The sequence below is a fragment of the Daldinia decipiens genome (genome assembly GCF_022478715.1).
Source record: "Daldinia decipiens strain CBS 113046 unplaced genomic scaffold F4813scaffold_19, whole genome shotgun sequence".
Classification (NCBI taxonomy): Eukaryota; Fungi; Ascomycota; class Sordariomycetes; order Xylariales; family Hypoxylaceae; genus Daldinia; species Daldinia decipiens.
In genome coordinates, this window is record NW_026054562.1 from 485512 (window position 1) to 510443 (window position 24932).

General features: G+C 49.6%; 9 protein-coding genes across 9 annotated transcripts; 4 read left to right on the forward strand and 5 right to left on the reverse strand.

Annotated features, from left to right (window-relative positions):
- Positions 1 to 106: 106 nt before the first annotated feature.
- Positions 107 to 745, reverse strand: F4813DRAFT_361717 (uncharacterized protein). The gene has a single exon (XM_049243555.1). It carries the CDS (start codon positions 423 to 425, stop codon positions 159 to 161), a length of 267 nt encoding a protein of 88 aa, XP_049099097.1. The 5' UTR covers positions 426 to 745; the 3' UTR covers positions 107 to 158.
- Positions 746 to 5587: 4842 nt separating this feature from the next.
- F4813DRAFT_92828 (uncharacterized protein) lies at positions 5588 to 10072 on the forward strand. The gene is made up of 5 exons (XM_049249048.1): positions 5588 to 6440; positions 6516 to 6611; positions 6677 to 7323; positions 7374 to 7497; positions 7559 to 10072. Exons 1-5 carry the CDS (start codon positions 6191 to 6193, stop codon positions 9970 to 9972), a joined length of 3531 nt encoding a protein of 1176 aa, XP_049099098.1. The 5' UTR covers positions 5588 to 6190; the 3' UTR covers positions 9973 to 10072.
- Positions 10073 to 11537: 1465 nt separating this feature from the next.
- Positions 11538 to 15001, reverse strand: F4813DRAFT_381174 (uncharacterized protein; the record flags this gene model as incomplete). The annotated part of the gene is made up of 2 exons (XM_049245641.1): positions 11538 to 11573; positions 11990 to 15001. 2 exons carry the CDS (start codon positions 14999 to 15001, stop codon positions 11538 to 11540), a joined length of 3048 nt encoding a protein of 1015 aa, XP_049099099.1.
- A 1253-nt stretch (positions 15002 to 16254) lies between these two features.
- Positions 16255 to 17710, forward strand: F4813DRAFT_92887 (translation machinery-associated protein 22). Its single transcript, XM_049249049.1, has 5 exons — positions 16255 to 16372; positions 16428 to 16717; positions 16812 to 16831; positions 16935 to 17022; positions 17123 to 17710. The coding sequence occupies exons 2-5, from the start codon at positions 16651 to 16653 to the stop codon at positions 17545 to 17547; spliced, it is 600 nt and encodes a 199-aa protein (XP_049099100.1). The 5' UTR covers positions 16255 to 16372; positions 16428 to 16650; the 3' UTR covers positions 17548 to 17710.
- F4813DRAFT_92923 (Borealin N terminal-domain-containing protein) lies at positions 17635 to 19094 on the reverse strand. Its single transcript, XM_049249050.1, has 3 exons — positions 18757 to 19094; positions 18420 to 18693; positions 17635 to 18371 (listed from the first exon to the last, which is right to left on the reverse strand). Exons 1-3 carry the CDS (start codon positions 18929 to 18931, stop codon positions 17777 to 17779), a joined length of 1044 nt encoding a protein of 347 aa, XP_049099101.1. The 5' UTR covers positions 18932 to 19094; the 3' UTR covers positions 17635 to 17776.
- Positions 19095 to 19191: 97 nt separating this feature from the next.
- Positions 19192 to 20699, forward strand: F4813DRAFT_93050 (von Willebrand factor type A domain-containing protein). The gene is made up of 3 exons (XM_049249051.1): positions 19192 to 19360; positions 19416 to 19820; positions 19910 to 20699. The coding sequence occupies exons 2-3, from the start codon at positions 19530 to 19532 to the stop codon at positions 20519 to 20521; spliced, it is 903 nt and encodes a 300-aa protein (XP_049099102.1). The 5' UTR covers positions 19192 to 19360; positions 19416 to 19529; the 3' UTR covers positions 20522 to 20699.
- A 74-nt stretch (positions 20700 to 20773) lies between these two features.
- Positions 20774 to 21640, reverse strand: F4813DRAFT_93062 (Sybindin-like protein). Its single transcript, XM_049249052.1, has 3 exons — positions 21552 to 21640; positions 21346 to 21468; positions 20774 to 21244 (listed from the first exon to the last, which is right to left on the reverse strand). Coding segments are annotated over exons 1-3 (492 nt in total). The 5' UTR covers positions 21554 to 21640; the 3' UTR covers positions 20774 to 20877.
- Positions 21641 to 21996: 356 nt separating this feature from the next.
- F4813DRAFT_361732 (HRDC-like protein) lies at positions 21997 to 23216 on the forward strand. The gene is made up of 3 exons (XM_049243556.1): positions 21997 to 22421; positions 22521 to 22648; positions 22731 to 23216. Exons 1-3 carry the CDS (start codon positions 22240 to 22242, stop codon positions 22850 to 22852), a joined length of 432 nt encoding a protein of 143 aa, XP_049099104.1. The 5' UTR covers positions 21997 to 22239; the 3' UTR covers positions 22853 to 23216.
- A 171-nt stretch (positions 23217 to 23387) lies between these two features.
- On the reverse strand, positions 23388 to 24784 carry F4813DRAFT_396653 (uncharacterized protein). Its single transcript, XM_049247849.1, has one exon. It carries the CDS (start codon positions 24444 to 24446, stop codon positions 23715 to 23717), a length of 732 nt encoding a protein of 243 aa, XP_049099105.1. The 5' UTR covers positions 24447 to 24784; the 3' UTR covers positions 23388 to 23714.
- Positions 24785 to 24932: the final 148 nt, after the last annotated feature.

Genomic DNA, 24932 nt, shown 5'->3' on the forward strand with positions numbered 1-24932 from the left:
TTTGATTATACGTGTCCGGGTCCCTATATGTGTTTTATAATTTATATATTACCATTTTTTTGGGGTTTTTTATAGGAGAACAACTACTGGCCCCCCCCCCCCCCCCCCCCCGTCAAGTGTTGTGAACTAGTCTAGATTAACAGGTGTAAATAGCTGTTTTATATTGTCCCGCCTCCTCTTTCGGGACTACTTCTAAGAGATAAACTCCCTACTGCATTAGATTCCAATAATACTATCCGAGAGTCATTGGTATCTATTGATCGGCTAAGCACTTCTTTAAGCAGTAGCGAAACATCTAAAGGGCTGCTTGGTAGCTCATCCAGGGCAAAGGCTATCTCGGTGTAGTCCACGTTCCCGGTTTCGAACTGTGCCCCAACTCCTTGGAGAGGTGGCCGTTCTTGACAGTATGTTCGGGGATGAGACATCCGAATACGACGATGTGAGCATCGGAGGTGATGGGCTATGGTATGGTTGGGTTTGCGAGACTAGGTTGAGGTTAGCTCTCTGGCAATGACTATACCGTATGCGTTGATATTATACCTGATGGAATATATTAAGGGGTAGGTTTCTTGGTATTGGTATTAAAGCTGTGATAAGAGAGGGGTGGCCAACGAAACCCTTTGGATTACGGGCATCTCTTCAAGGCGGTGGTTGTAGGCAGTGATTAGTGATAGTAGGAGGTAATATGTACTTGGACTGCGATGGTAGATCGACGACGGAAGGATTTGCTGTGGAACGAAGACTACGGCATCGTCAATTTAAACGCTGGATAAGTATTATAGATTGTAAGGAAGACTACCTAGCTAACACTGGATAAATAAAGGGAAGGGGAAGCTGTTGGACAGCAATCCCGACCCAAGTGTGTGAATACGATGACAAATACCGTCATACCGTCAAAATATTTGACGATACTGGCGAGTAACAACCATCCTCCTACCAATTCTAGTAACCGAACTTAAATTATCGCACATCAGCGGCGCGCCGTCGTGCAAGAAGTCGGAAATTATGATGGGTTTGGGGGCCAGCTGAGAGTAAGGCAAGTTTTGACTAAGCCCAAAAGGAGAATTTGGAATGCCGCCTTATCGCCTTATCGCCCTATCGCCCTATCGCCCTATCGCAGCCCCAATCCGCGCAGCACATCAGCTAAAGGTACCTAGGTACTCGAATAGAAATGAGCTGAGGGAATCGGCAGGCTTCGCAGTGCTCCGAACGCACAGATAAGGAATTGCGAACCTTCCTCGAGGCGTGGTGTGGGGACTATTATAAGCCCACCAATCAAAACGCTTTCTATATCTCAAGCTGCAAAGGGTTTAGTTACATACCAAACAGCCGGCCAGACAAGGGTGTGTTTAAAAGTGGAGCATCTGAAAACAGGGAGGGAAGGCCTAAAGTGAATTTCATATTCTCTCATCAATGTTCCCTCCATTTGCAAAGCATCCGGTACCTTTCCAGATTTCACCAACCTACATAGGTAGTATCATCAGCCAGTCGACTTGCTCGACAAAATACAAGTCCGTTTGCCCATCTACTCATCTACCCATCTATTCACCTGCAGGTATATTCTTGGCGACGCGCAATCCTAGGTGTGACGAGCGTGTTCCGGGCATCATGATTCGAACAAAGAATATACTCTTTGCTGCTGGGTGAGCTTTGCATGCCGCCTGTTTCTGACCGCCTCTGCCCTTGCAATTCTGTCATTCGCGGACGCGATTTCGCTCGTTGCCACCTCATCTTTCATCGGCCTTGCTTCCCCAACTCCTTCTACTTACTCACCATGTTGCCTAGGTATGTAGCTACCTAACGTATGTAGGTAGTCCGACACTTATCCATATTTTCTACCTATTATATATACTACCTATTATATATACTACCTATTATATATACTACCTATTATATATACTACCTATTATACGGGGCTACATACATGTAGTTAGTACGACAGGGGTCAAGGAGAGAAATGCGCGGCTTTCCTCAAACGGCAATGCTGAATCGGAGCTGATAATCACACGTTGCTTAATGAGGGAAGTGGTTTCAGCAGGCGCTGAAATCGGACTATTCCCTTCTCTGACGAGAAATGCTTGTGCGGAATATACATATGAGGCAAGTCAGAGGAGAAAGAGGCAGTGAGAGAAACGACGCTTGTATCTGCAACACTCAATTAGCCCACACAGAATAGCCTGCACCCCAATGAACGGCGGACGATGGACGAGACCAAAGTTTCGCCTAGACCGTCTCGGCACTTATCAATGCACTTGAGAAACATGACGTTCCTAACTCGGGAAGTGATCAGCAAGAGTGTCGATGCATGTGCCGGATCATATGGGTCGACGTCCGATTCCCTCCCGCATGGCTGCGTCTTCTTACAAAGTAAAATTTTTTTTCTCGGGGTGGCCTAACACCCTGTTTCCCGTCTGATGCTATCTGATGTCCCAGACAGATATGGTATCGCTATAGTCTGTGTATAGGGAATGCTGGTTTTAAGAAGAGCCATATTCGTGATTTGAACCGATTGCTACCGCACCATTTAAAAATTAGGGTGGTTGAAGAAAAAAACCGATGGAGATGAGGTGAAGCGGAGCGGAGCGAGCAACGTGGGGATGATGGTCTAGAGCATGTGGGAAAAAAAAAGGTCAGCCGAAACAAATTACATAGACGGCTGTTTGGAGCTGATGCTAGGCTGTTCTTAGCGGCAAGTAAATTACCGGGCTGAGGCGGTCGGGTGGCCGCTAGGGTTGCGCACTGGCGTTGAGGCTTTATCTGGCTGACTTAGGTCCATATGGACAGGTACTTGGGTACTATGTATTGTACAATACTCTAGGTTACCTACATACATACCTATGTAATAGGTACCCGGCTGACGACCTACTTGGCGACAGAGTTCTCCAAGTTGGGGGCGACAATAGCGGACGGCGGACGCATCTATCCATCTTATCCTATGTAGGTACATGTATGGCAGATTCCTCCGGATGCGCCCCCGAACGACTTGTTAGAGTGCTGATAAACGGTTTCTGCTGTTCTACTGCCTGGACTACGTACATTGGTAGGTGATGTACCTATCATCTTACATTCTCACTCATCACTGCAGAATGTAACTATAGATATAAGACGGAGCCTTCTGCATACATACTTCGTATATATGTACATAATATCTATACATAATATCTACCTATGCCTACTCATCTGTATACTCATTTCTTATTGGCATCTGCGTGTGATAAGACTCTAGTAATTCGGATGTCGCCTCAAATTTGACGACGCGACTTATATAGATGGCGTCGTATAATAATAAAAAGGTGATAACAAGTACCTAGGTTAACACGTGCGCTTACACAAATATTCCCTTTAGGTGACACCCCCCGGGGCCGCGAACTATTGTACATGCAGAACCGGAGAAGCTGATACCTACCCATACCTACCCATCAGCTAGATGCTACTGTCGGTAGATAAGAGCAATTGACTAGCATGGGATCAATGGTAACGTGATTAGTCGTCATCTCTCATTGGTCGAACACTCCCTGTTACCCTTTCTTCCCTTGGGTTTTTCATATCATTGTGCCACCGTACCACAGCTCAAACCTGCTGAAGTTACAATCACTCTGTCAGTCTGTGAGCACTAGCATTGATCAGCGTCAACTCAAACTAGAGCTGGACATCCAGCCGTCAAGGTTTCCCGCCTGTCATGTATGCAGCTGCCGATTGAAATGTAAATCCGCGCGTGCTACCTCACAGTTATACTCCACCGATGTGGCCAATAGCTCTCGGCTTATCCATCATGGAGACGGGACTGCTATGGAGCATTCCAATAACCCTCGCTCGTAAGCAATGCTTAGCCGCCTGGAGAAACATACATAGGCGGATAATGATAGGTGGAGTGTAAGTATCCAGCACATCCAGCACATCCAGCACTGTTGCTATTTGTGTGCTCGCTACGCTACGCTACCGTGTGTAGTGGATGAAGGGAAGGACGGACACCAAGCGAATCCAGGGAGAGGTTAGGTTAGGTTAGGTTAGGTTAGGTAGGGCTTGTCTATTTAATTAGGAAGGGATACGGAGTTTAGATGACGCGGGCAAAGGTCTCGATCTGTTAAGTAGTTCTCTTGGTACTATAATACTAAACAATATATGTATGCAGTGTAGAAGGGCTCAGCTAATAAAAATGATAACGACGTCGGTGGTGGTTTGTTACACCTTCACACACTTTACATATATACCTACCACCTATATACATACATACACACATACACACATACACACATACACACATACACACATACACACATACATACATACATCATACATGTCTAGACACAACTTTGGCCAAGGTGGTAGTTAACACGGTGGCCCTAGTAGCACGTTGTCGGAAGAAAACGACGCAAGAAAAAAAAAGAATTTACGGCATCTTATTAGTCGCCTACCTCGAGCAACTTTTAGCCAGGGCTTTAGCTGGACCATCTTAGTCCAAATTAACAAAGGGTTCGACTATAATACATAGTAATGTCCAACGGCCTTATTTCTACCACACACCCCCTGTCCGCTAACTTACACGTTTGGACTAATGTACTCGGTACCTAACCAAATAGGTATAGGTATCAGTTACCTAGGTAGGTAGTCTATGCACTGTATATCCAGGTAGGTAATAAGGGACACTTCTGTTCTCCATATTATATCTCGTACTTTTTATCTTCTTCCTTTCTCTGCTTCGGCGTCTTAGTATTTTTAATTTCGAAAAACGAAAAAAGTAAAAAGTGTTGCCGTCGTCTTAGTTAGTTGACTTAAAGTTTAAGCTCGCCATCTTATAACCAACTTCGTATTAGCTCTTATGATATACATACGTAAATTGCGTAAGTCGTCCTTCCCACGGATCGTGATCCAATGGTCGGTATGTAGTCGATGCCCATACCGAAAACAATGTGTATTGTACATAGGTAGTTACCTACATACCTACGCTACATTACATACATACATAGTACATACATACATGTAGGTAGATATACTGTACCTAGGCCTCGAAGGTGTCGACGCTCCGCACCGACCTCCCGAATACCCCGGCAGCCCGGGAGCTAGAATCCTTGCAGGGCGTTGCACCTTGCTTTTACACCTTGCACCCCCTTCCAACTTCCGTTCAATTGCGCGTTCGGGCTACCTACCTATGTAAGTGTAGAGAGGTATTGTACAAAAGTAATAATAATAGTTAATCATATATATATTTTTCCCCCTTTCCTCTTTTGTCCTGCGCTTATTACTTACCCTTTTTACCCCCTTCTCTATTCCAAGAATCGTTTATGTTATCCCAGGGGATAATTGTGCAGCAGCTGGTTCCATGCGCGTGTAATCTGCCGCCGTAGTGGTCGCCCCACCTTCCTGTCAACCTAGCCAGCCATTTTTTACTAGGTAGGTACCTACCTACCTACCTATCTTCTTGCTTGTCTATCAGGTCCAGTCTGCTGCTTCCTCGATCGCGACGACCCCAAAAGTTATTAGCCAATTTGCCCTCAAACCTAAGCCTGCTATCTTTCATCATTTTCCCCCTTCTTCTTCCTCTCTTCTGATTCCGAGATAACTTGCGGGAAAAAGGGGAAAAAAAGAAGAGTGAAGTTGAAAAATTATTCCCTTCCTTTCCCTTTTTACCTTTTTTTATTTTATTACCCCCACAAGAAAACAGCTAGATGTTCAAGTTCACATCCCACCCCTCGCGACATAGTCCCCGATAGGCGTCCTGCAGCCAATCTTTAAAACTTGTTGTTGCTATTGGCTCATTCCGTCACGAGGCGCAGTCATTGACTTTTTTTTTTCTTCCTTTCCTTCCCTTGCACCCTTTGGCCGACGTTTCCGTCATGAACATCAAGTTTATGATTGTCTCTTCGTCCTTCGTAAACCGCAGTTGATGTGTACCGCTAGGTCACGCGCGCAAGCGGGAAGCGAGTCTGCGCGCGAGCGACTGAAAAAGTGAGAGTGAGAGTGAGAGTGAGTGTGAGTGTGAGAGAGCTGGTGAGGTGGAGAGCGGCTCAGCCTTAGGCCAGTCCAGCCCGCTTGTTGCGGCACAGGCGCCGGTCCCGTATATATACCACGGATGTACGGCTCAGGCCCAAGCCTATAAAAAGAAAGAGACAAAAAAAGTTGGGAAGAAGACATAATAGCCTCGGACCCCAACTTGGACTTTGGCGCAAAAGGGTGCGAGAGGGGAGGAATTATGGCTGCCGACTCGTTGGAGCCTCGACTCGACCGTCGCGGCTCCCTGCTCGATGGTCGGGATGCTCAAGTCGCACCCGGCTTCGACCCGTCTTTAGACCCCACGATTAGACAGCTGTTCGAGCAGCAAGCTGAAATCCAGGCGAAACTAGCCGCCCTACTTCCAGCCAAGTATCTTCCAAACAGTAAACTCGAGCTGGACATGCTTCGTCAAAAGCTTAGAGCACTGGAGACCTACGTTAAGAGTCAAAGTAAGTGGCCTCTATTTTAATCGCGTGCTGCCCAATTGGCCTCGTACTATATTCTGATACACGTAAACCAAAAAGACCTTCCTGGGACCGTTCCCATATTATCTGATATCGAAGAGGCCCGCGCCCTGCAGTATAAATGCGAGTGCATCGAGAGTTTCTTAATAGACCAAGGTATGTGACTGAATCGTCTCGTATTGTTTTTCCCCTTTCACCTAACGTGCGTGTTGTCGTAACAGGGTTGGACCTTCATGATGTGCAGTTTCTGCATGCCTTGAAGCTTTTCGGTCAAGATGACTCGCCACCTGGCTACGATGCTTGGCTGGATAAGAACATCTCATTTTATGATCCTATCTTCCGGGGATGGAGGATGAGGGAGACTATACCTCTCATATCAAGGCGTCAGGCTTCCTTCAAGTGTTGGGATGACCGATGCTTATATTATATATATGGCTTTTCTAATCCCGAAGAACGGGACGAGCATCTAAAGCAACATATCATCCCTCCGAAGAGGGACTCGGGCCTATCGGTTGGCACGATACCCCCGATCGTCTTCCCGGACCAGTCGTCGTCACGACTGTTCAATACCGATCACATAAACCGGAGCTCACCGGCGACGCTACCACGGCTTTCTGTTCCTCCCTCGCTGCCACCGCTGGCTACCGCCAATCAACCTAGAGATCGGCGCGAGTCAACAATTGGCTTTCCGTTTGCAAATGAGTTACCTCCTCCTCAACCTAGGGGGTCGGTAGACTCCGAACCGGATTCTTTGCTGCCGCCTTTAAAACGAAGTAGAGTCGGACACGGACGACTCGAATCTATAGGTGAGCTGAGGCTACCGCGTGATGCAGGACCATGTCTCCGTTGTAAGGTCTATGCGAAGCCTGTAAGTAAACCCGCCTCATATGGATATGGACACCTGCTTATCGTCTTTAGTGCGATTCGAAGGACGACTGTGCGTTTTGCTGCGAATCTGCTGGTTCCGCCGGCGACGAGTTCTGGGGCGTACTCGGATGCCATCGCGGCTCCCTGGTCTCGCTAGCTGATTACATGCTACCAGGTATAATTAACCCCCTCATCGATTAGACGTTGGAAAGCAGAATATACTCACTCTCGCATAGAAGCTCTTTCCCCGAGACAGGTGCACACGCCTGTCACGTCACCTATGGCAAGACGTCGAAACATGAACGACTATCTCGAACGGACCTATCTCGTAAGCCAGAGCATGTCGGATATGGTAAAGTCGCATATGGACTTTGATGATGGGTTTTGGTGGACCGAAGATTTAGCATCGTTACCAATGCCTAATCCTACCTTGGCGACTTATTCTAAGGAGCCTAAGGATAAGCCACCGCCGGTCTTGAAAGTGCTAGCAGCAAGTTGGAATGCGGAGGGTGTTCCCTTCCAATTCTGGGAACTGTTTAGACTAACAGGTTTCATGTCGGAGAGCCGAGAATTAGAGGCAGTAACTTATCCTGTGCTATATCGTGCCAAGTTACTCTTAAGAGAGATTTTATTCTATGACTTACAGCAGCCCGAGCCGTCGATACGAACTGAGGTCAACTTAACTAATGTCACGAATGCCCAAAACTCCCCCGACGATATAGACTACGAAGGGCGGAACCGGCTAATATACAACTGCATGATTCAGTTTTTGCAATCCTTCGAGAGTACAACTATGCGAAGAGTCATCTCTGATCCTAAAAGCTGGCTAGCTGTTTTCGTTTCGCTTTGTATTTTTAGCATCGTGAGGACGATCCTAGCAGATTTGATCTCTACGCCATCAAGGGCTATTCCTGCGCAATCGCAATCAGGGTTCCCCATGCCCGCAGGCGCTACTTCTATGCACAGCGTCTATAAGGCGCTAGTAAGTGTATTTGCTTGGTCTACGCCGATGATAATCGACGACCCGGCTCTCGAGTTGGACATACACGATCGCGCGTTATTTGCTACGACCGTCGCGGCTGTTCGAAAAGATGATTGGATTGCGTTGGGAATTCGATCGTCTAGAGACTTCCTCCTGGGACTTGGGAGCGGTTACTTAGATGGTAGTGCTGGAGGGAGTGCTGGGTTTAATGGCTTCTTTAGACAACGGACACCCATATACCGGCACGTGTCATATCAGCAGCCTTCTATTGTTGGCCAAGCCAGCGAGGCTCGGAAATCGGTCATTCAGTGGCGTCCAATCGACCCATGGGCAAATAAGAACGAGCAGGAAATGCTGCCCGCGACGTATGCTATAGAAAATCCAGAGCCTGGGAGGAGGCATACGGTAGGAGAGAATCCCGTCTTTTCGCGGGCAATTGCTAGGGGACTCAGCTCCCCTTCCAAACTTAGAACTTCTTACCAGCGACCGCCGCTTCGGCGCGTGTTCTGTAATAAGTGTCACGAATACCCCGAGGGTTTCCGTGGCGAACACGAACTTCGAAGGCATAACGACGCCAAGCACGCATCTTTAGTGAAGAGATGGGTCTGTACCGAGCCGCAGACGGCGAGTCCACATAACTCTCCACAACCCGTAATACCACTTTCGAAGTGCAAAGCTTGTGTTACGCAGAAACGATACGGTGCTTATTATAATGCAGCAGCTCACTTACGACGGGCTCACTTTCATCCGCACAGAAGCGGCAAAGCTAGTGGCGATTGGCCCCCGATGACTGTCTTAAAAGATTGGATGCGAGAAGTACGGCAGTCCATCGATGTCAATGAAAACGATACATCTAGCGGGGAAGATGATAACGACGTAAGGATGATGGAGGATTATGCATTACCGCGACAATCTTCTTTCTTAGAAGCTCCTCGGCTTGCACCCGCCCCGCCTCAAGGACCATTACTAGCCCCGTCGATAGCTCCGTCGCTAGACAGCACCGCACACAGCAGTCCTGTTATACCAAAGGCCGAGGATAACAGGAATCGATGTCCTCACCCGGATTGCGGCCGGGTATTCAAAGATCTAGCAGCGCATATGCTGACGCATCAGGAGGAGCGGCCTGAGAAATGTCCTATAGAGAGTTGCGAATACCACACGAAGGGGTTCGCACGAAAATACGACAAGAATAGACACGCTTTAACACACTACAAGGGGACGATGGTTTGCCCCTTTTGTCCAGGACCTGGCACAGCTTATGAGAAGGCCTTCAATAGGGCTGATGTTTTCAAGCGGCACTTAACGGCGGTACATAATGTCGAACAGACTCCCCCTAATAGCCGAAAGATGATCATCACTGGGAACAGTTCTCGAAACGGCGGGGATGCTAAGTGTTCTATCTGCCAGACGCGATTCTCGACAGCACAGGAGTTCTACGAGCATTTGGACGACTGCGTTCTAAACGTAATTGTCCCGACGACACCAAAGGCGGCGAAGGACCGGGTCTCGACACCTCAGAAGGGCGATGATAGAAGTATCATTGTAGCTTTGGAGGATTCTGACGAAAAGAGTAAAAGCGAAGGGAAGGGGTCCGCTGACGTCTCCCCCGGCAGGGCGATAGAACCGGCACGGGGGGAGAAGATGGATTTGGATTCTGACAGGGATTAAGGCATATGGAGTTATGTCGTGTACATACGAGGGAGCGGAGGAAACGCGGAGGAGTTTGGAAGATATCATGATATATTACTTACGAGGCCGTTATATTCGTGTATACAAACAAGCTTGGGATGAATATCAGGAAGTTGAACGATATACAGTACATAGTTAATGGCCTACACAATTCCGTTATGAATTATGAATTATCCTATTAGATGGATGGATAGATGTGAAATATTTGGTAGCTGTGATCGGGGCTAGTAGGTGACGAGCTCTGATCATGTTGGTCGTGGGTAATGATCGACGAGAAACAAGCCGATGCCCAGACTTGAGAAGGATTGATAGATAAGTCAGCGGCTGGCGGGAAAGGGCGGGATAGGTTAGGATAGGTTAGATTAGATTAAGACCCTTTGGCTTACCCGTCTTACGTGTGTTTGTCTATGAAACTAAGCTAACCCAGAGAGTTCTTATATGTTGAGCCTCGTCAGCTTGAAAGCTTTCGCGTCGTTACACGCGCTGGTTACATGCATGGTCATGAAGGAAAGAGAAATCCTTCGGGGCCAAGGGGGGGGGGAGGGGGGTATCGTCGTACAAGCAATATAGCCGCACACTAGATGCGGATTATTATATAGGTACCTCCTAACCTAGGTAACTAATAATTACCTAGGTAATATATTAGTATGCACATACACCCCATATCGCCTTAAGCACACACGCGCGCTACGGACTGTTTATTCGCCATGTCATGCCATAGGCATGCCTGCTCCTGGATCAAAAGTAAAACATATTAATAACGTGCTTCCTACTTACATAAAGCGAGGTAAGGCGAATATTTGGGCCACGTGGGGCGAAGCACCGTTTCATCGTCGTCTGTACGTATTGTACTATGTATGTACATAGCATGTAACCTAGGTAGGTAATTTCGTTCGTCGTGGGGAGGGAGGCTGGCGAGCCGGGATGGATGAATACATATGTATGTATTGTACATACGGGGGTCAAGAGACCCATAGCTCCCCGCAGCCCGGGCCGACTCTGAAATGACTGGATTGCTGGGGAGGGATTGTTTAATAAAACAGGTAGTTAGTTAACCTAGTTTAGGTAGTTAACCTAGATATGTAACCCACCTATTTGTATAATAAATAATATAGGTAGGTACCTACACATAATACCTAGGAGGTAGGTATATAGGTACCTAGGTATGTATGAATTATGAATCCGTATAACTCGACTAACTAACCCGATGGCTTTTGCAAGTCGGGGACTTGTCGGTGTTAACTACCAAACTTAACTATACGATACAATTGACTGAGTTTACCATCGTATTTGACAATCCTCTTGCCTAACCTACATCCATCCTACGAGAGTATAAGAAGGACAGACTTTGAGTACTCTTTCTTACTACCTTTCCACACTTCCCGTACGTAACTATAAGCACACGACAATATCAAATGGATGGATCGTCTAGTATGGATGTTATATTATATTAGGTACCTAACCTAGGTAGTTACATAATATATTCTTCAACTCGCTTCGTCTCAAAGCACAACGACACTAACAAGACACAGCATCATCCCAATTCACGACACAAATAGAGTAAATCCAAACTTATATATCTATAGACATGCCTAGTAAATAATATGTATACGTATGTATATGTAGGCACCTAAGTATACCTAGGTAGGTAGGTAGTTATATCGATCTCGTAGTTAGATATTTCTTTCACTCCTTCCTTCCATCCTTCCCAATTTCAAACGGGGTATCATCATCACCAGCCCATACATGCACCTAGTAACCTATTCATACACGCGCGCACACGTTCCCGCCAAACAAATAAGCCGACGGCTCCGGCTCCGGCTCTGGCCCCGTATGCACATACCCCGTACCTCATAACACATAAGAAATTCCCGCTGTCTCGGATCGAAAGCAGTCACTAATCTGAGCAAACCATACGTCTCTCTTCATCCACTCACGCACCATATCTCCCCTAGTAACCAGCCCTCCTGTTGGTTGTGGCAGGAGAAGAAGAAACTGGCTTCCTAGCATACCCGTTCAACATCCTGAAGCCCGCACCACACGCACGCCCCTCCTCAACAACCTCATACACGCCATCGAGGCACTTTCCCGCCTCGCGCATTTCCGGTGCTTCCGTCTCGAGGAAGCCCAGGCGGCCTTCGGACGCCACCTTCTCCATCTCGCAGCGCAAGAGCCAGCGCTCCCATGCCCAACTACCCGCTAGTCCCGCGGTGGGGGCCGCCGCCTCCGTGCTGCCCAAGACCATAGCCTCGAGCTCGAGGGGGCGTTCGACACCAGTGCTATCGCGCGCGACTTTCCTGTTACGTCGGACGGCTGGGTCCGCGCCCATCGGCAGACACACCCACGCGCGACGCACCTGGTCGAAGCCGGCGCGGTGTAGGCGGCCGAGGAACATGCGCGTGGGGCTGGGGTCGTAGCCGAGGGTCTTGAGAGCGAAGCCGAACTCGACGCTCTTGGCGAGTCCTAGAGGGCCCGCGTTCGTGATGTCCGAGTCTAGGATGGAGAACTCGAGGTACCCGCCGGGCTTGAGAACGCGCATGCACTCGGCCAGACAGCTGTCCCACTCGTCCTCACCATTCTCGCCGATAAACTTGAGGATGGAGTGCAGCTCGCGCGCCGACACGAGGTCGAAGTGCGCATCGGGGAACGGCAGCTTGGCGAGCCGCGAGACGGCCACTTGTCGGTGATTAGGCGGGCCGCGGATGTTGGAGTTGGACAGCTGGCGGATGGCCTTGGTTGTTACCGTATAGACCTTGGTGTTCGGGTACATGATAGCGCAGTGCCAGGCCCAGTCGCAGGTAGCCTGGCCACCGAGGTCGAGGATGCGAGCACGGTCCCTAGCACCACCGATGCGGGAGAGACGAGCCAGACGCTTGGCGATAGGCGCGGAAAATAGACGGCCTCCGTTCAAAGCCTTGGTAGCGCCGACGTGCCAGTTTGCCATGGACATCTGGGCCCACGCCTCGTGCTCCTTGTCCTTCTTGAGCTTCTCGGGGTCGTCGACGATAATATCGTCGCCGCGGGCCACGTTGGCGCTCATGCGCTTCTTGGCCGAGTGTGGCACTACGGATAATTGGTACTTGCCGAGGAGCTGGTTGCGGTGAACCTCACGTAGGGAGATGCGCTGGGCTTGTAGAGCCTCAAAGCGTGGGAGACGGTGAACAAAAGGATCCTGACTGCGGGAGCGGATAATGTAATCCTGGAAAGCCCGATAGTAGGCCGATTCCTGGCGAGCGATCTTAGGCGGTAGTGGTTTTGGAATGTTAGTCTTGACAACAATCTCGGAGAAGCGGACAGTCTTTTTCTTCTGTGCCGGGGATGCCACTTCATGTTCGGGTTCCTTCTTGGGCTCCTCAACCTGGGCAGGTTCCGCCTCCGCCTCCGCCTCCGCCTCCGCCTCCGCCTCCGCCTCAGACTCCGGCTTGAATTCTTCCTCTGGGAAAATACCCTTGAGGTAAGCCTTCTGGGCCATGAGCCATAATTCTGTTCGGTCCAGGTTGGACAAAGCAGCTTCTTGCTGTTTCTTAGCATATGCGGGATCGTAGGTTGCAACGATCTCCGTAGCAGTGATATCCTCATTAGGGCTGGAGGGCTCGATATGCGCGGCAAGAGGAGATAATGGGTCTCTTTGCTCAACGCGTCGTGCTGTAAGGACATCTTCGGCAAGGTCAGTCCTTGCCTCGACAACGCGCTCCAAGATAACTGGTCTTGCAGTTGGAATACCATCTGACATGGTACCCCTAATTTCTACAATCTGCTCCACCGGCACCGATGGAAGGGGTGCAACTGCAAACCTCTCGGGACGCGGAGGTGGGGGAGGTAGAACAGCGGCGGTAGGCAGAGTTGGAATACGAGGAGCAGGCTCATTCCATGGTGCTCTGTAGAACTGTTCCGCAGTAGTCGAGGTGGGGGGAGCAATGTCATCAGGTGTCATGGAGGGCAAATGCCAAGTGTGCCTTGTGTGGGGAGAAAGGCCAGAGAAAAAGTCCCCGGGCGAGGGAATATCGAGCCTCGTCAACCCATTGAGAGACTGCTGCTGTCGAGTCGAGAGGTATAGAGCTGGCCGAGACATAGCAGTGAGTAGGCGAGACGTCTGCTGTGACATTTCTGGCCTCCTCTCAGTGACCTCGATGACCTGCTCTGAGCGGTACTCGCCCTCGCCGTCTTCGCTCCCAGATAGCGCTTGCAGGGTAGCCAAGGCAGCGGGTTGTAATTGAACACCAGACCAATCTGCGCTATTGGTGTCGTCTTCTCCAATCACTGGCGTAGGCGGAGCAGAGAGGGCAGCCAACTGATCCGAACTTAAACTGCCGTCGAGAGACGGTGGTGCGGAGATAGTTGGCACCTCCTGAGATTGCTGAGCTTGCAGGTAGGACATCACAGCCGGCGACATCTCGACCTTGGGTGGTGGCGTCGGAGGTATTGGTGACAGGAACCTCTTGAACTCCAGCTTACCTGAAAAGTTCTTGACATCTTCGTCCTGCTGCGCCGGGATCACCAAAGGAGGAAGAGCCCGGTGCGAGGCTGACGAGGGAACTGAGGATCGCTTTAGCATTGTATTACGAGAGCTGTTCCGGCGCTTCACCGATGACATTCTTGAAACTCGTCGAGTGTTTTCTTCGTCAGAGACTTCGTAGATATCGTCAAACTCTGTAACATCAGTACTTATGCTAGCTCGGTTCCAGGGGTCCGACGAAGATATCGACGGAGAGATGCTCTCCTCAGCGGATGTAGCCGACGGAGATTCAGGCAGTATCGGGGCTGATAAGAAGTGAAAGCCTCGCGGAGTCGGAAAGTGGTCACTTCGGGGTGATAGCCATTGTACTATCTTCTCGTTGGACGAACCGACTTGATATTTACCCCGACCCCTCGACGTCCTCTTCTGTGACCCCTCCGAATCCTCCTCCATTATTGTATTAAGTGACCTCCCCGGTCTTCGTGCCAGCGAAGGGGAGGGGGGTTGTGGTTGTTGGTATGTGCTAGACGGTAAAAGGACTAGCTCAGGCATCTTGTGTTTAAAAATAATACTAGTAAGATTCTTAAAAGAAGAAGAAAATAGATGGAACTATATTGGGTCAAATGCAATAACGGTAAGATATATTGAAAATAACGCTCAGCGTTGTTGAAAGTGAAGTGTAATTAAAGAAATATACTTTAACGACAGGGACACTTCGATCAACGAAGCGATATGAAATGAGGCAACCTCAAGGAAGCTTGAGAAGAAGAGAATAAGAGAAACAAGGCCTACCAAATGTTGTTTGGGCGAGAGTAGTTTTATGACTCTGACCTCGGAGATGGGCAAGCGGCTATCGTGCGGAGAGAAGCAGCACGAAGAAAGTGAGCGCTTCCAGCCCAGTGGTTTGCTATGCTGGTGGACGGGGAACTGCCCATCACCTGCATAGCCTTGGGCCTGTTTAGGTATGAATGTGTGGTAGCTGTGCCGAAAGAAGACTCGTAGTCTCGTTGGGCGACGTCAGTCCAGAGGTTGTATCGGTCGAACTGCCTGCACCAACAACCAATTGAGACTGGTAGACAACGGCTAGCGGTGATATAATTTTAGAACACCCAGCAACACAAGCCAATAGTCCGACTGGCGCGCGGGAGTGTAGGACAGAGAAGGTCGATGATTGGCAAAACATTGCGGACTTCCAGACCAATGGGGCAAAGGTTACGCTGACTGAGCGCTTAACCGCCCAGCACCATTTGTGAGGTTCCGTGATTGGTTGAACCATGGCCGTGGTGAGATTGATCCAAACTTCCAGAACCCAATAAATATAATAGCGGAAGTAAAAGAACGTCATCTAGTTATCTTGTTCAAATAGTGGTAGGAGTCATCCGTGGTGAACGGGTTGCTTAGTATTAAGATATATAATCGACTGGTGAGTTATACCGTAGGACGAATAAGTAATTGATTTGCCATATACTACCTAAGACGTAGACTTACCGTAGAACGGAGCAGTCAGAATAATCTTTTAATTAATGCTGATATTGTATAAGCTTAATAGCCGTTTGGATTGTTTTAAAGGCGACGAGCCGGACAGCTGCGATATCGTGATACAAAGGGAAGAAACACCATAAGACTTGATGGACTTGACTAATCTTTCCAAGTGACAAAGTGACGAGTGGCATAAAATTTAACTGTGGCGCCCACTCGACAAGGCAGGTACCTAGGTACTTAAAACTGTGGCTTGCAACAAAGTTCCCCTCCAAATTTCCATTGGACGCAGCTAGTGGACCTCCAACCAGTCAGCCTTTTCGCGCCGTGCTCGCGGCGCTTTTATGTATTTAAAAAAAAACCCCTCGAAACGCATAAACGCAAAACTACCTACCTACCCCACCAACCCACCCACGATAAAACCCAGCCTAGTATGTACCTAAGGTAGTTACCACCTATTACATACATACATACATAGGTACCTGACATACCTCCTAAGGCTAGGTAGCGACCTGTCGAACGAACCCCGCGCTCCAGTCCAGAATCAACAACCAGAAATCCGATCCCCTTGTTTAGCCAAACAACAAAACAGAATCTCTTAGCACTCGATCTCGACGAAACATTTTGCGTCTCTCCTTTTTCAGCCTACCTACCCCTCCTCCTCCTCCTCCCTAATCGCCACCTATATACAAAAAACCCTAGGTAGGCAAGTAGTTCGGGGAATGGCAGATACAGAACAGGCAGAAGGGCCCAGCGAGCCCCAGGGTCGCCACGTGATATACTGCGGCGGTAAGTCAAACAAACAAAGACAACAACAATGCCCACCCCACTCGCTAGGTCCCCAGAACAGCTGTAAACTGACCCTGTCCTGCTGCTATTCTAGTCTGCACCTTACCGCCAGAGGTACGATATTCCCTATTCATAGACCAGCTCCGCGAATAGAATTCGACAAAATAGACGTCATAGACAAGTGTAATGGGAAATGTACTGATCGTCGAATAAGTAGTACTGCGAATATGGCGGCACCGTCAAGAAATGCCAGGACTGGCTGCAGAAAGCCCACCCGAGCCTATACGAGCGTATATGGTCTCCAGGTACGCAGCACCCCCGAAACACCCCCTATCCCCATAGACAGGTACCCTCTCTCCTAGGCTGGACAAACCCACTAACGCCAGCTCTCCCTCCGTCCCGCAGAAGCCCTAGAAGCAGCCACGGCATCGCTCTCCGTCGAGGCGCAGAAGCGCGCCGCCAAGGACGCGCAGAAGAAAGCCGCGCAGGCCGAGAAGGCGGAGCAGAAGCAAGCGGACAAGATCGCCAACAGCGTGATAACAATCAAGCGGGTCGAGCGCAACAAGCGCAAATTCGTAACCGCCGTGTCCGGGCTCGAGGCGTTTGGTCTCGACCTGAAGAAAGTCGCCAAGGAATTCGGCAAGAAATTCGCCACGGGCTCCTCCGTGACCAAGGTGCCCAGCGGCGGCGAGGAGATCGTCGTGCAGGGCGACGTGTCGGACGAGATCGAAGAGTTCCTGCTAGAAAAGTACAAGGACATCCCCGAGGACAACATCGAGCTCGTCGACGATAAGAAAAAGAAGGGCTCAGCTGCCGCTACCGCCGGCTAGAAGCACATGCTCGTCTTGTCCAAGCTTACGAAGTGGGGGCGTAAGAAGAAGAAATCAAAGGGGACAAGATATTGGGAGGAAGACGAGGAAATCTTTTAGATAAAAACGCCAGCAAGGTTCTCATTGGGACCTGACTTAATCCATACCCCCCTCCTGTGCAGTGCAGCGACAGAAAACAGAACCATAACGCCGAGCGAGATGCAATTAACACATTATAGTCATTTAATATCTAAGCTCTCTTCCTTAACGTCCTCCCTGTCCCCGTTCCAGAGGCAGCGGCTTTTGTTGCCGGAGGCTTTTTGGTTGTGGCTGATTTTATTGTGCCCATGACTGTTTTCTTGGCCGCGGGAGCTGTCGTCTTGGCTGCCCTCGAAGCGGTTGTCTTCTTGAGTACCGTCGTCGAACTGCCATTGCTCGACTCGCTTGTAGTACTAGCCTTCCGTCTCCCTCGCGTAGACGCTGCAGTCGGGGGACGTGATGGGACTGCGGCCTGTCGCGCACGTACAGATGCGTTGCCGTTAGCTGAGCTGGTCATCGATGAAGTAGTAGGTTTCCTTGTGACCGCAGGTCGTGATGCCTTCACCCTATCCGACATACTCGATATGATATTAGAAGAAGGCTTAGGCGGGGGTCCTTTCATAGGTGAAGCGGGCCTGCTGACTAGCGTCTTCATGGGAGATACTGCCGGGCGAGCGCGGGGTACTATTCGCGTGTTTGAAGATGTGGGCGATAGGATTTGTCCCGGTTGGATTGCAGCAGGCCTCTTCTTAGGGTTCTGAACATCGTCGCCTTGGTTCTCCTTATCTAGACCTAGTATTTCCTCGCTAGACAGTGTTAGTTAGCTAGAGAGAATAAACAAATTAAGTTCCTACCTTAGGCCCTTTGCAATGACTGCTGGAACTGGCTTTCGTGGGAGGGGTTTGGCTGACGCGCCATCCTTTGCAGGGACGGGTGGAGGTCTGGCTACATACGTTGACTTAGGTGGGCGAGGAGGTTGTTGTGGCTGTAGTGATTTGGAGAGGAGCTCGCCCATCTTCAGTTTTCGTAAGGCGGTGGGTATTCGGTTGACGCGCATCTCGACGCGTGATCGTAGATGTTGCGCTTGGATATTGTATTGGGCTCTTAGTCGTCTTGCACGTTCGGTAACTGCGATCAAAATTAGTTAAAAATCGAGGTTCTTCATTATTTGGCTTGGCGGCGCGTCCGTACTCTCTAGTTGGAGGTTGTCGATGAGAGCTTGCTTCTGCGCAAGGGATAGGCCCAACTTCCGCTTCTTGATCGGACTTCGCTCAGGCGAACATCTTATGGTGTGTATCTTTTGGCCCTTAATTGAACCTGTTATAGCCTCTGATTTTCTCTTTCGCGTCGCTTTGACCGGTGCCATTTTGTAGAATATTTGTGCCGAGTATTTTCGATGCGGGTTTGGTGAGTAAAAAATGCGGTAAAGTGTAAAGTGTGAATTTCTGGACGGACGCGTTGTTTCGTGTAGGGGTTTTTTGAATATGGGGTAGAATGGAGTACAAATGCAAGAATTCGGGTTGTGTTGATGATGAAACCAATGCTTGTGCAAGTAAACAAAAGAGAGGGATGTGGGGACATGCACTTGAGCGATGCGAGTAATGCAATTGGATAATCTGAAACTTAGTGGAGTGGATTATGTCATCTAAAATAGCAAGCAACTGGGAAGCAACGGGGAAGCATGGAACTTGGTCTAAGCTCTAATTCACTGTACCTTTGTACCCACCTAGGCTACACCTGCCTGACGTTTGTTCCGAAGAGCTTATCCTCCGATTCCAGCACTGAAGTTACGAAGGTACATACCTACTTAGCTGTAGTTGCATTCATCAACTTTTCTAACCGCCATCCAGCCTCGCAAACTTTACTTTACCCTCTAGATATCATAAGACAGGCCGGACCTCCATTACTTACACAACATCCTTGATACCAGTTTACCACCACAATACCACCACAATACCGCCAAAATGCCGTTGCAAGCTGTTATGATAGTCGTTGATAACAGCGAAAGCAGCCGCAATGGAGATTACCAGCCCTCTCGATTCGATGCTCAGGCCGATGCGATAAATATCATGTTCGAGAGCATCACCCAGTCCAACCCCGAATCCTCCGTCGGCCTGATGAGCATGGGGGGCAAGGGACCCGAGGTTCTGTCCACGCTGACGACAGAACGGGGCAAGCTGCTCGAAGGTCTTCACCGTACAAAGAAGAAGATCTCGGGCTCGTCCCACCTTGCAACCGGAATCCAGATCGCTAGTGTATGTGAAATCCTCGTTTGCAACTGCAACGGCAACGGACACATGTGTATGATGAGTTCTAAGCTAACGATTGGTTTCCGCCGCGATAGCTAGCATTGAAGCACCGACAGAACAAATCCCAACGCCAGCGCATCATCGTCTTCGTGTGCTCGCCCGTAGCCGATGACGAGAAAAGGCTCGTATCTCTTGCTAAGAAAATGAAAAAGGGCAACATCGACATCGACTTTGTCCTATTTGGCGATCTTGACGACGATGACGTACAGAAGAAGCTAGAGGCTTTCAACAGTACGGTTAAAACCAACGAGAACTCGCACCTTGTCGTCATCCCTCCTAGCGGCAAGCTTCTAAGCGACCAGCTGATAACTACCCCCATCCTGCTCGGAGAAGGAGCTGCCGGTGGTTCAGGTGGTATGGCCGAGGGTGGTGGCGACTTTGGCGATTTCGACTTCGACCCCAGCGCCGACCCCGAACTGGCTCTTGCTCTACGCATGAGTATGGAAGAGGAGAATGCAAGACAGGCCAAACAGGCCAAGGACGAGGCAGATGCTGCAAACAAGACGAGTCTGGAGGGAATACAGGAGGAGGGTGAGAACCAGCCTCTGCTAAACGAGCACGGCGAGCCTAGCGGAAGCGGGAGCGGATCTGCCGACAAGAAGAGCTCTAAGAAAGACGACGACGACGACAAGATGGACACGTCATAGACGAAGACCTGTTTGTCTGCAGTCTGTCGAATTCTCGCCGGCATGAGATCACGGAGTTTGTTGGACTTGTACAATAATAATAGACCAAAGGCCTGTAGCGATGAATTAGGCGGGGAATGATATTTCTGCCGCAAGAAGGCAGAGCGCATTTTCTAACCAATCAAGTTCCGGGCCGTAATGAAATCCAAGTCTGTTAACTCCAAACGCCATGCCATGATGCAAGTCTAGATAGGTAGCTAAGCCCTCCTAATTCCGCCCCGTCAAAGTCGCCAGATCCCTTCCCCCTATGCCTAAAGGTGAGCCCGTAATAGAAATGCGCAATATGTACCTAACTACTAGTACCTAGAGCCTCTGTATCACCGCGAGTTGTTAATCTCCCTGATATACGAGTTTAGCTTCCTGTCGAAGGTTTCGCAGCGGATAGGCATTTCCAGCTGGTAGAAGGGGTTCTTCATGACGTAGTCGGAGTACAAGTCGTAGATCTTGCGGATGGTGATGTCCACGTTGGTCTGCATCGTGTCCGTGAACAAGAGAAACTTGGTGCCTGTCAGGGTGTTGAAGCACTGCAGCCGGAAGTTCTCCGTCTCCATGACCTCGAGACCCGAGGGCGGATCCGGCCGGCTTGGTATCGGCACGCCGCCCGCGGTGAGTGCCGCTTGCTGCTGGTGTTGGGCGTGTATACGCCCCTTCAGCGGGTTGAGACGAGCCGTGATGGCGTGGACTCTGGTAACGAAGGCGAGTAAGTAAGTAAGTAATCTAATTCTGCTCATAACTGCCCAAGGCATTGCCGGGTGCTGCTAATGAGACGGGGGGACGTGTCTCACCCGTGGAAAGTACCAGCAAGTACGAGGTAGTCATTTGTACTCAGCTGGTTCAGGCCGTCCCCAAAGGTACGGTTATAGATGAGACCGCCGGCCTTGTTGATGACAATGAGAGCTAGCACGCCCCTATATATGAGTTAGCAGTAGTTCCATATTTTATTTTATTTTATTTTATTTTATTTTATGGTGGATTGAGGTTTGTTGCTTACATCGTATAGAGATAATTAATGAGGGTTTTGATTTAGTTGGATTTGGTCCGAGAGGTTCGAGTATGGTTGTTTCTTTGCTCATATTCTCATTCAGGAATATGTATGTATGTATTCATGGCCCCTTAGTATGTAGGTATTGGGTATAAGTTCTCATAGCACAGCACACTGTCACTTTCCCTAGGTTGCAGCTCTGACTAAGGTTAAGGTCTTGGGCGAGTCGCCAAACAAAGTCGAAATAACCGAAGTTTCTCCTAAGAGTCCCTGAGATGGATATGTAAGTACCCAAGTACCTATCTGAGCGTGCCGGAGCTAGACCAGATGTTCACAAGAAGCTTCCCCAAATTCTCCACAATTTAGCAGTCTTAGCACCTAACCTTGTTCATCGCAGGCTATGTACATACCAGGCTGCCAGGCTACCTACCTCCGTACAGCGCAGCTCAGAGCCGCATTATCTGACAGCTGACATTTCTTTCTTTTCTTTGTCGCATGTTCTATCGCATAACCATATCGCCGCCATACCATCTATCATATCAATCAATCAACCGACCGCGCGGGTTTGCGACCAGCAAAGAAGAAAACAACAATTACTAATTGCTTCCTTTTCCTTTCCTCTTCTTGCATCTATCCCTCCTCTCCCACCGTCGCCATCCTAATCCTACAAAGAAATACCTGGGACAAAATAAATACAATGTCCCATCCTCCCACGTCGCGGTCTAGAGCGCCACCCGCCGGCAACGAGGAGGCTACTACCGTCCTCAAGCTGGGCGAGTTCCAGGACGTCGACACCCTGACGTTGTCCGAAGCCTCCCTCGTCATCAACGCCCTAGTCGCCAAGCGCCGCAACGATCGCAAGAACGTCAACGAGACCGAGTAAGAAGATTCTGTCCTTGAAATTCCCCTGGGCAATTTTAGCTTAGTCCCGGGCGACGAGGGCAGGACTAACGTTTATTGTGTGTTTTTTTTCTCCAGGATGTTAACTAAGACTATCGATTACCTGGATACCTTCGCCCGCTTCAAGAAGAAGGAGAACGTCGAGGCCGTGGAGCGCTTGTTGAGCTCACATAAGGAGTTCCACAAGTTTGAGCGCGCGCAATTAGGTACGGTTTAGTTGTAGAGCCATGGCGGTGTTGATGAAGTAGGTGAACAGCAAAAAGCTAATCAGAGGGTCTACTCCTTTAGGATCGCTTTGCTGCGAGACGGCCGAGGAGGCTAAATACCTAATCCCCTCGATCACCGACAAGATCACGGACGAAGAGCTGCAAGAGCTGCTCAACGAGATCTACAAGCTGATGCCGCGATGATACCGCGATGATACCGCTCTATAAACCCGCGGTGCTCTAGCAAAGTGCCGTACCTCTTCTGCTCCTCATAACCGAACAGATAGATATACCGAACACACAACCCTCCACGCGAGGCATAATTCCAAGGTTGAGAAGCTGTGATAATGGATCCTAGGGGAGCAGAGACCGATCGATTTCTTGTCAGTTGGGCGTTTTCATTTGAATTAGACCAGGGGACCTGGCATTGCACTAAACGGCGTAGGATAAGGAAAAAGACTGGCAGAGACTGGCAGGCTTTCTTGATTTCTGTCATGTTCCATACCCCCAATAAGATCGGAAGATACAGGCAAAGACTAAATAAATAGCATTCGGTTGGGTTTGTCATGATTACTCTCTGGAATATCTTTGGTAACTATACTGTGATAGATTCTACCTTTTTTTTTTTTTTTTTTTAATTTGTAGGGCTTTTGTATTAGCAAAGATTGTAATATCTAATCGATACAGCAAATATAGCATTAAGAGGTAAAGCTGTCGTTCAGCATAGGTGATTGATGATCTGCAGAGAGTAATCCACTCGTATAAAGAGTTGGCAGGTCGGGTTGATGAAAAAGCAGCCTCACTCCTCCATAACATGGAGTAAATAAAAGGAGGCTAGAACAACCCGCCCCCTATTCAAGCCCTTGGGACAATACAACACGATCCATTCGACCAACTCCCTTAACCACCCATCACTCACTCACTCACTCACTCACTCACTCACTCACTCCATATACAGACGATTACACTACGACATCCAGCACAGAAACAAAGACCCAACATCACCACCAGAACACCTCGAAATAAAACATCAGCCCTGCCAATCCAATCCCATCCCACCCCATCCCTACGGCAACTCGCTCACCCCCCTAAAAACTCCAGCCCCGCCCCCCTGCCCCCGCCACGCCGGGTGGTCCATCATAAAGCGCTCCGGCTCGTCCGCATACGGGGAATTCGGCAGCGTCTCGGCAGCGACGCGCTTCGCGATGCGGCGGCGGCGGATAAGCAGCCCGGCGACGAGGAGCGCGGCCAGGGCGAATACGGTACTGCTTATGCATATGCCGGCTATGGCTGCTGTGGAGAGAGTTGGCGGTGGTGGTGGTGGTGGTGATGAGGTTGTGTCTGTCTGGACGGTGGGAGAAGGGGATGATAATGATAATGATAATGATAACGATAACGAGGATGGGGATGTAGGGGATGAGGACGGGGGAAGTAATGGCGGTAAGGGCGGTGGTGTGATTGCCCCTGTGGCGGAATCTGATGTTGTTGTTGTTGTTGCAGACGACTCTGGACTGCTGCCGGAGGTAATGGTCGAAGTAGACGTGATATCCAGCGTGACCGTCTGCGTCTGCGTCTGCGTCTTAATCCCGCCATCCGCCGGCGAGGCAGTACTCGTAACATCCTCTCCCCCCTCGGCATTCGACGGCAGCGCGTCCTCGGGACACCCCCCCGGGCTACACGCCTCGACGGCGCAGCATCCGACGAATCCGCCCTGGCAGCTGTAGAACACGAAGCCCGGGTCGCAGGTGCCAGGCTCCTCTATACCAGAGCCTCGCTTTCTTCTCTGCTCGCGGTCCATTCTGACTGTTGTGAGGTTGTGGCTGTAGGAGGCGAGGGAAAAGCTGCAGTTTAGGTACTCTCGTTGCTATGGTGCTCGCTGGGAGAGAACGTTAGGGGGCACCGTTGAACGAGTTTGATAGTGCGGCTCTGTCCAGACGTCCGCTTCTGGCAGCAGAGGGCATGTCGCTTAGTATCGATATATTAGAGATAGGTGAGGTTAGGTGGGTAGGTAGGTAGGTAGTTGATACCTAAGAAAGTAACTAATCGAAAATATAAATAGAGCCTCATAAGGAGGGGAGGGGGATAAAATATGAGAAGGATCTTGCGATGAAAAGCAAGTTTAAAAATATATCCACGGCTTAGGTAAATAATAAATATCCCTCAAGAACCCTAGGCTAGTTTATATCGGAACCCTTCGTGGTAGGTACCTATCAAGCAAGCCGGTTAGATCTGGATGTGTTTGCCTTGCCCTGCCTTGCCCTGCCCTGCCCTGCCCTGCCCTGTC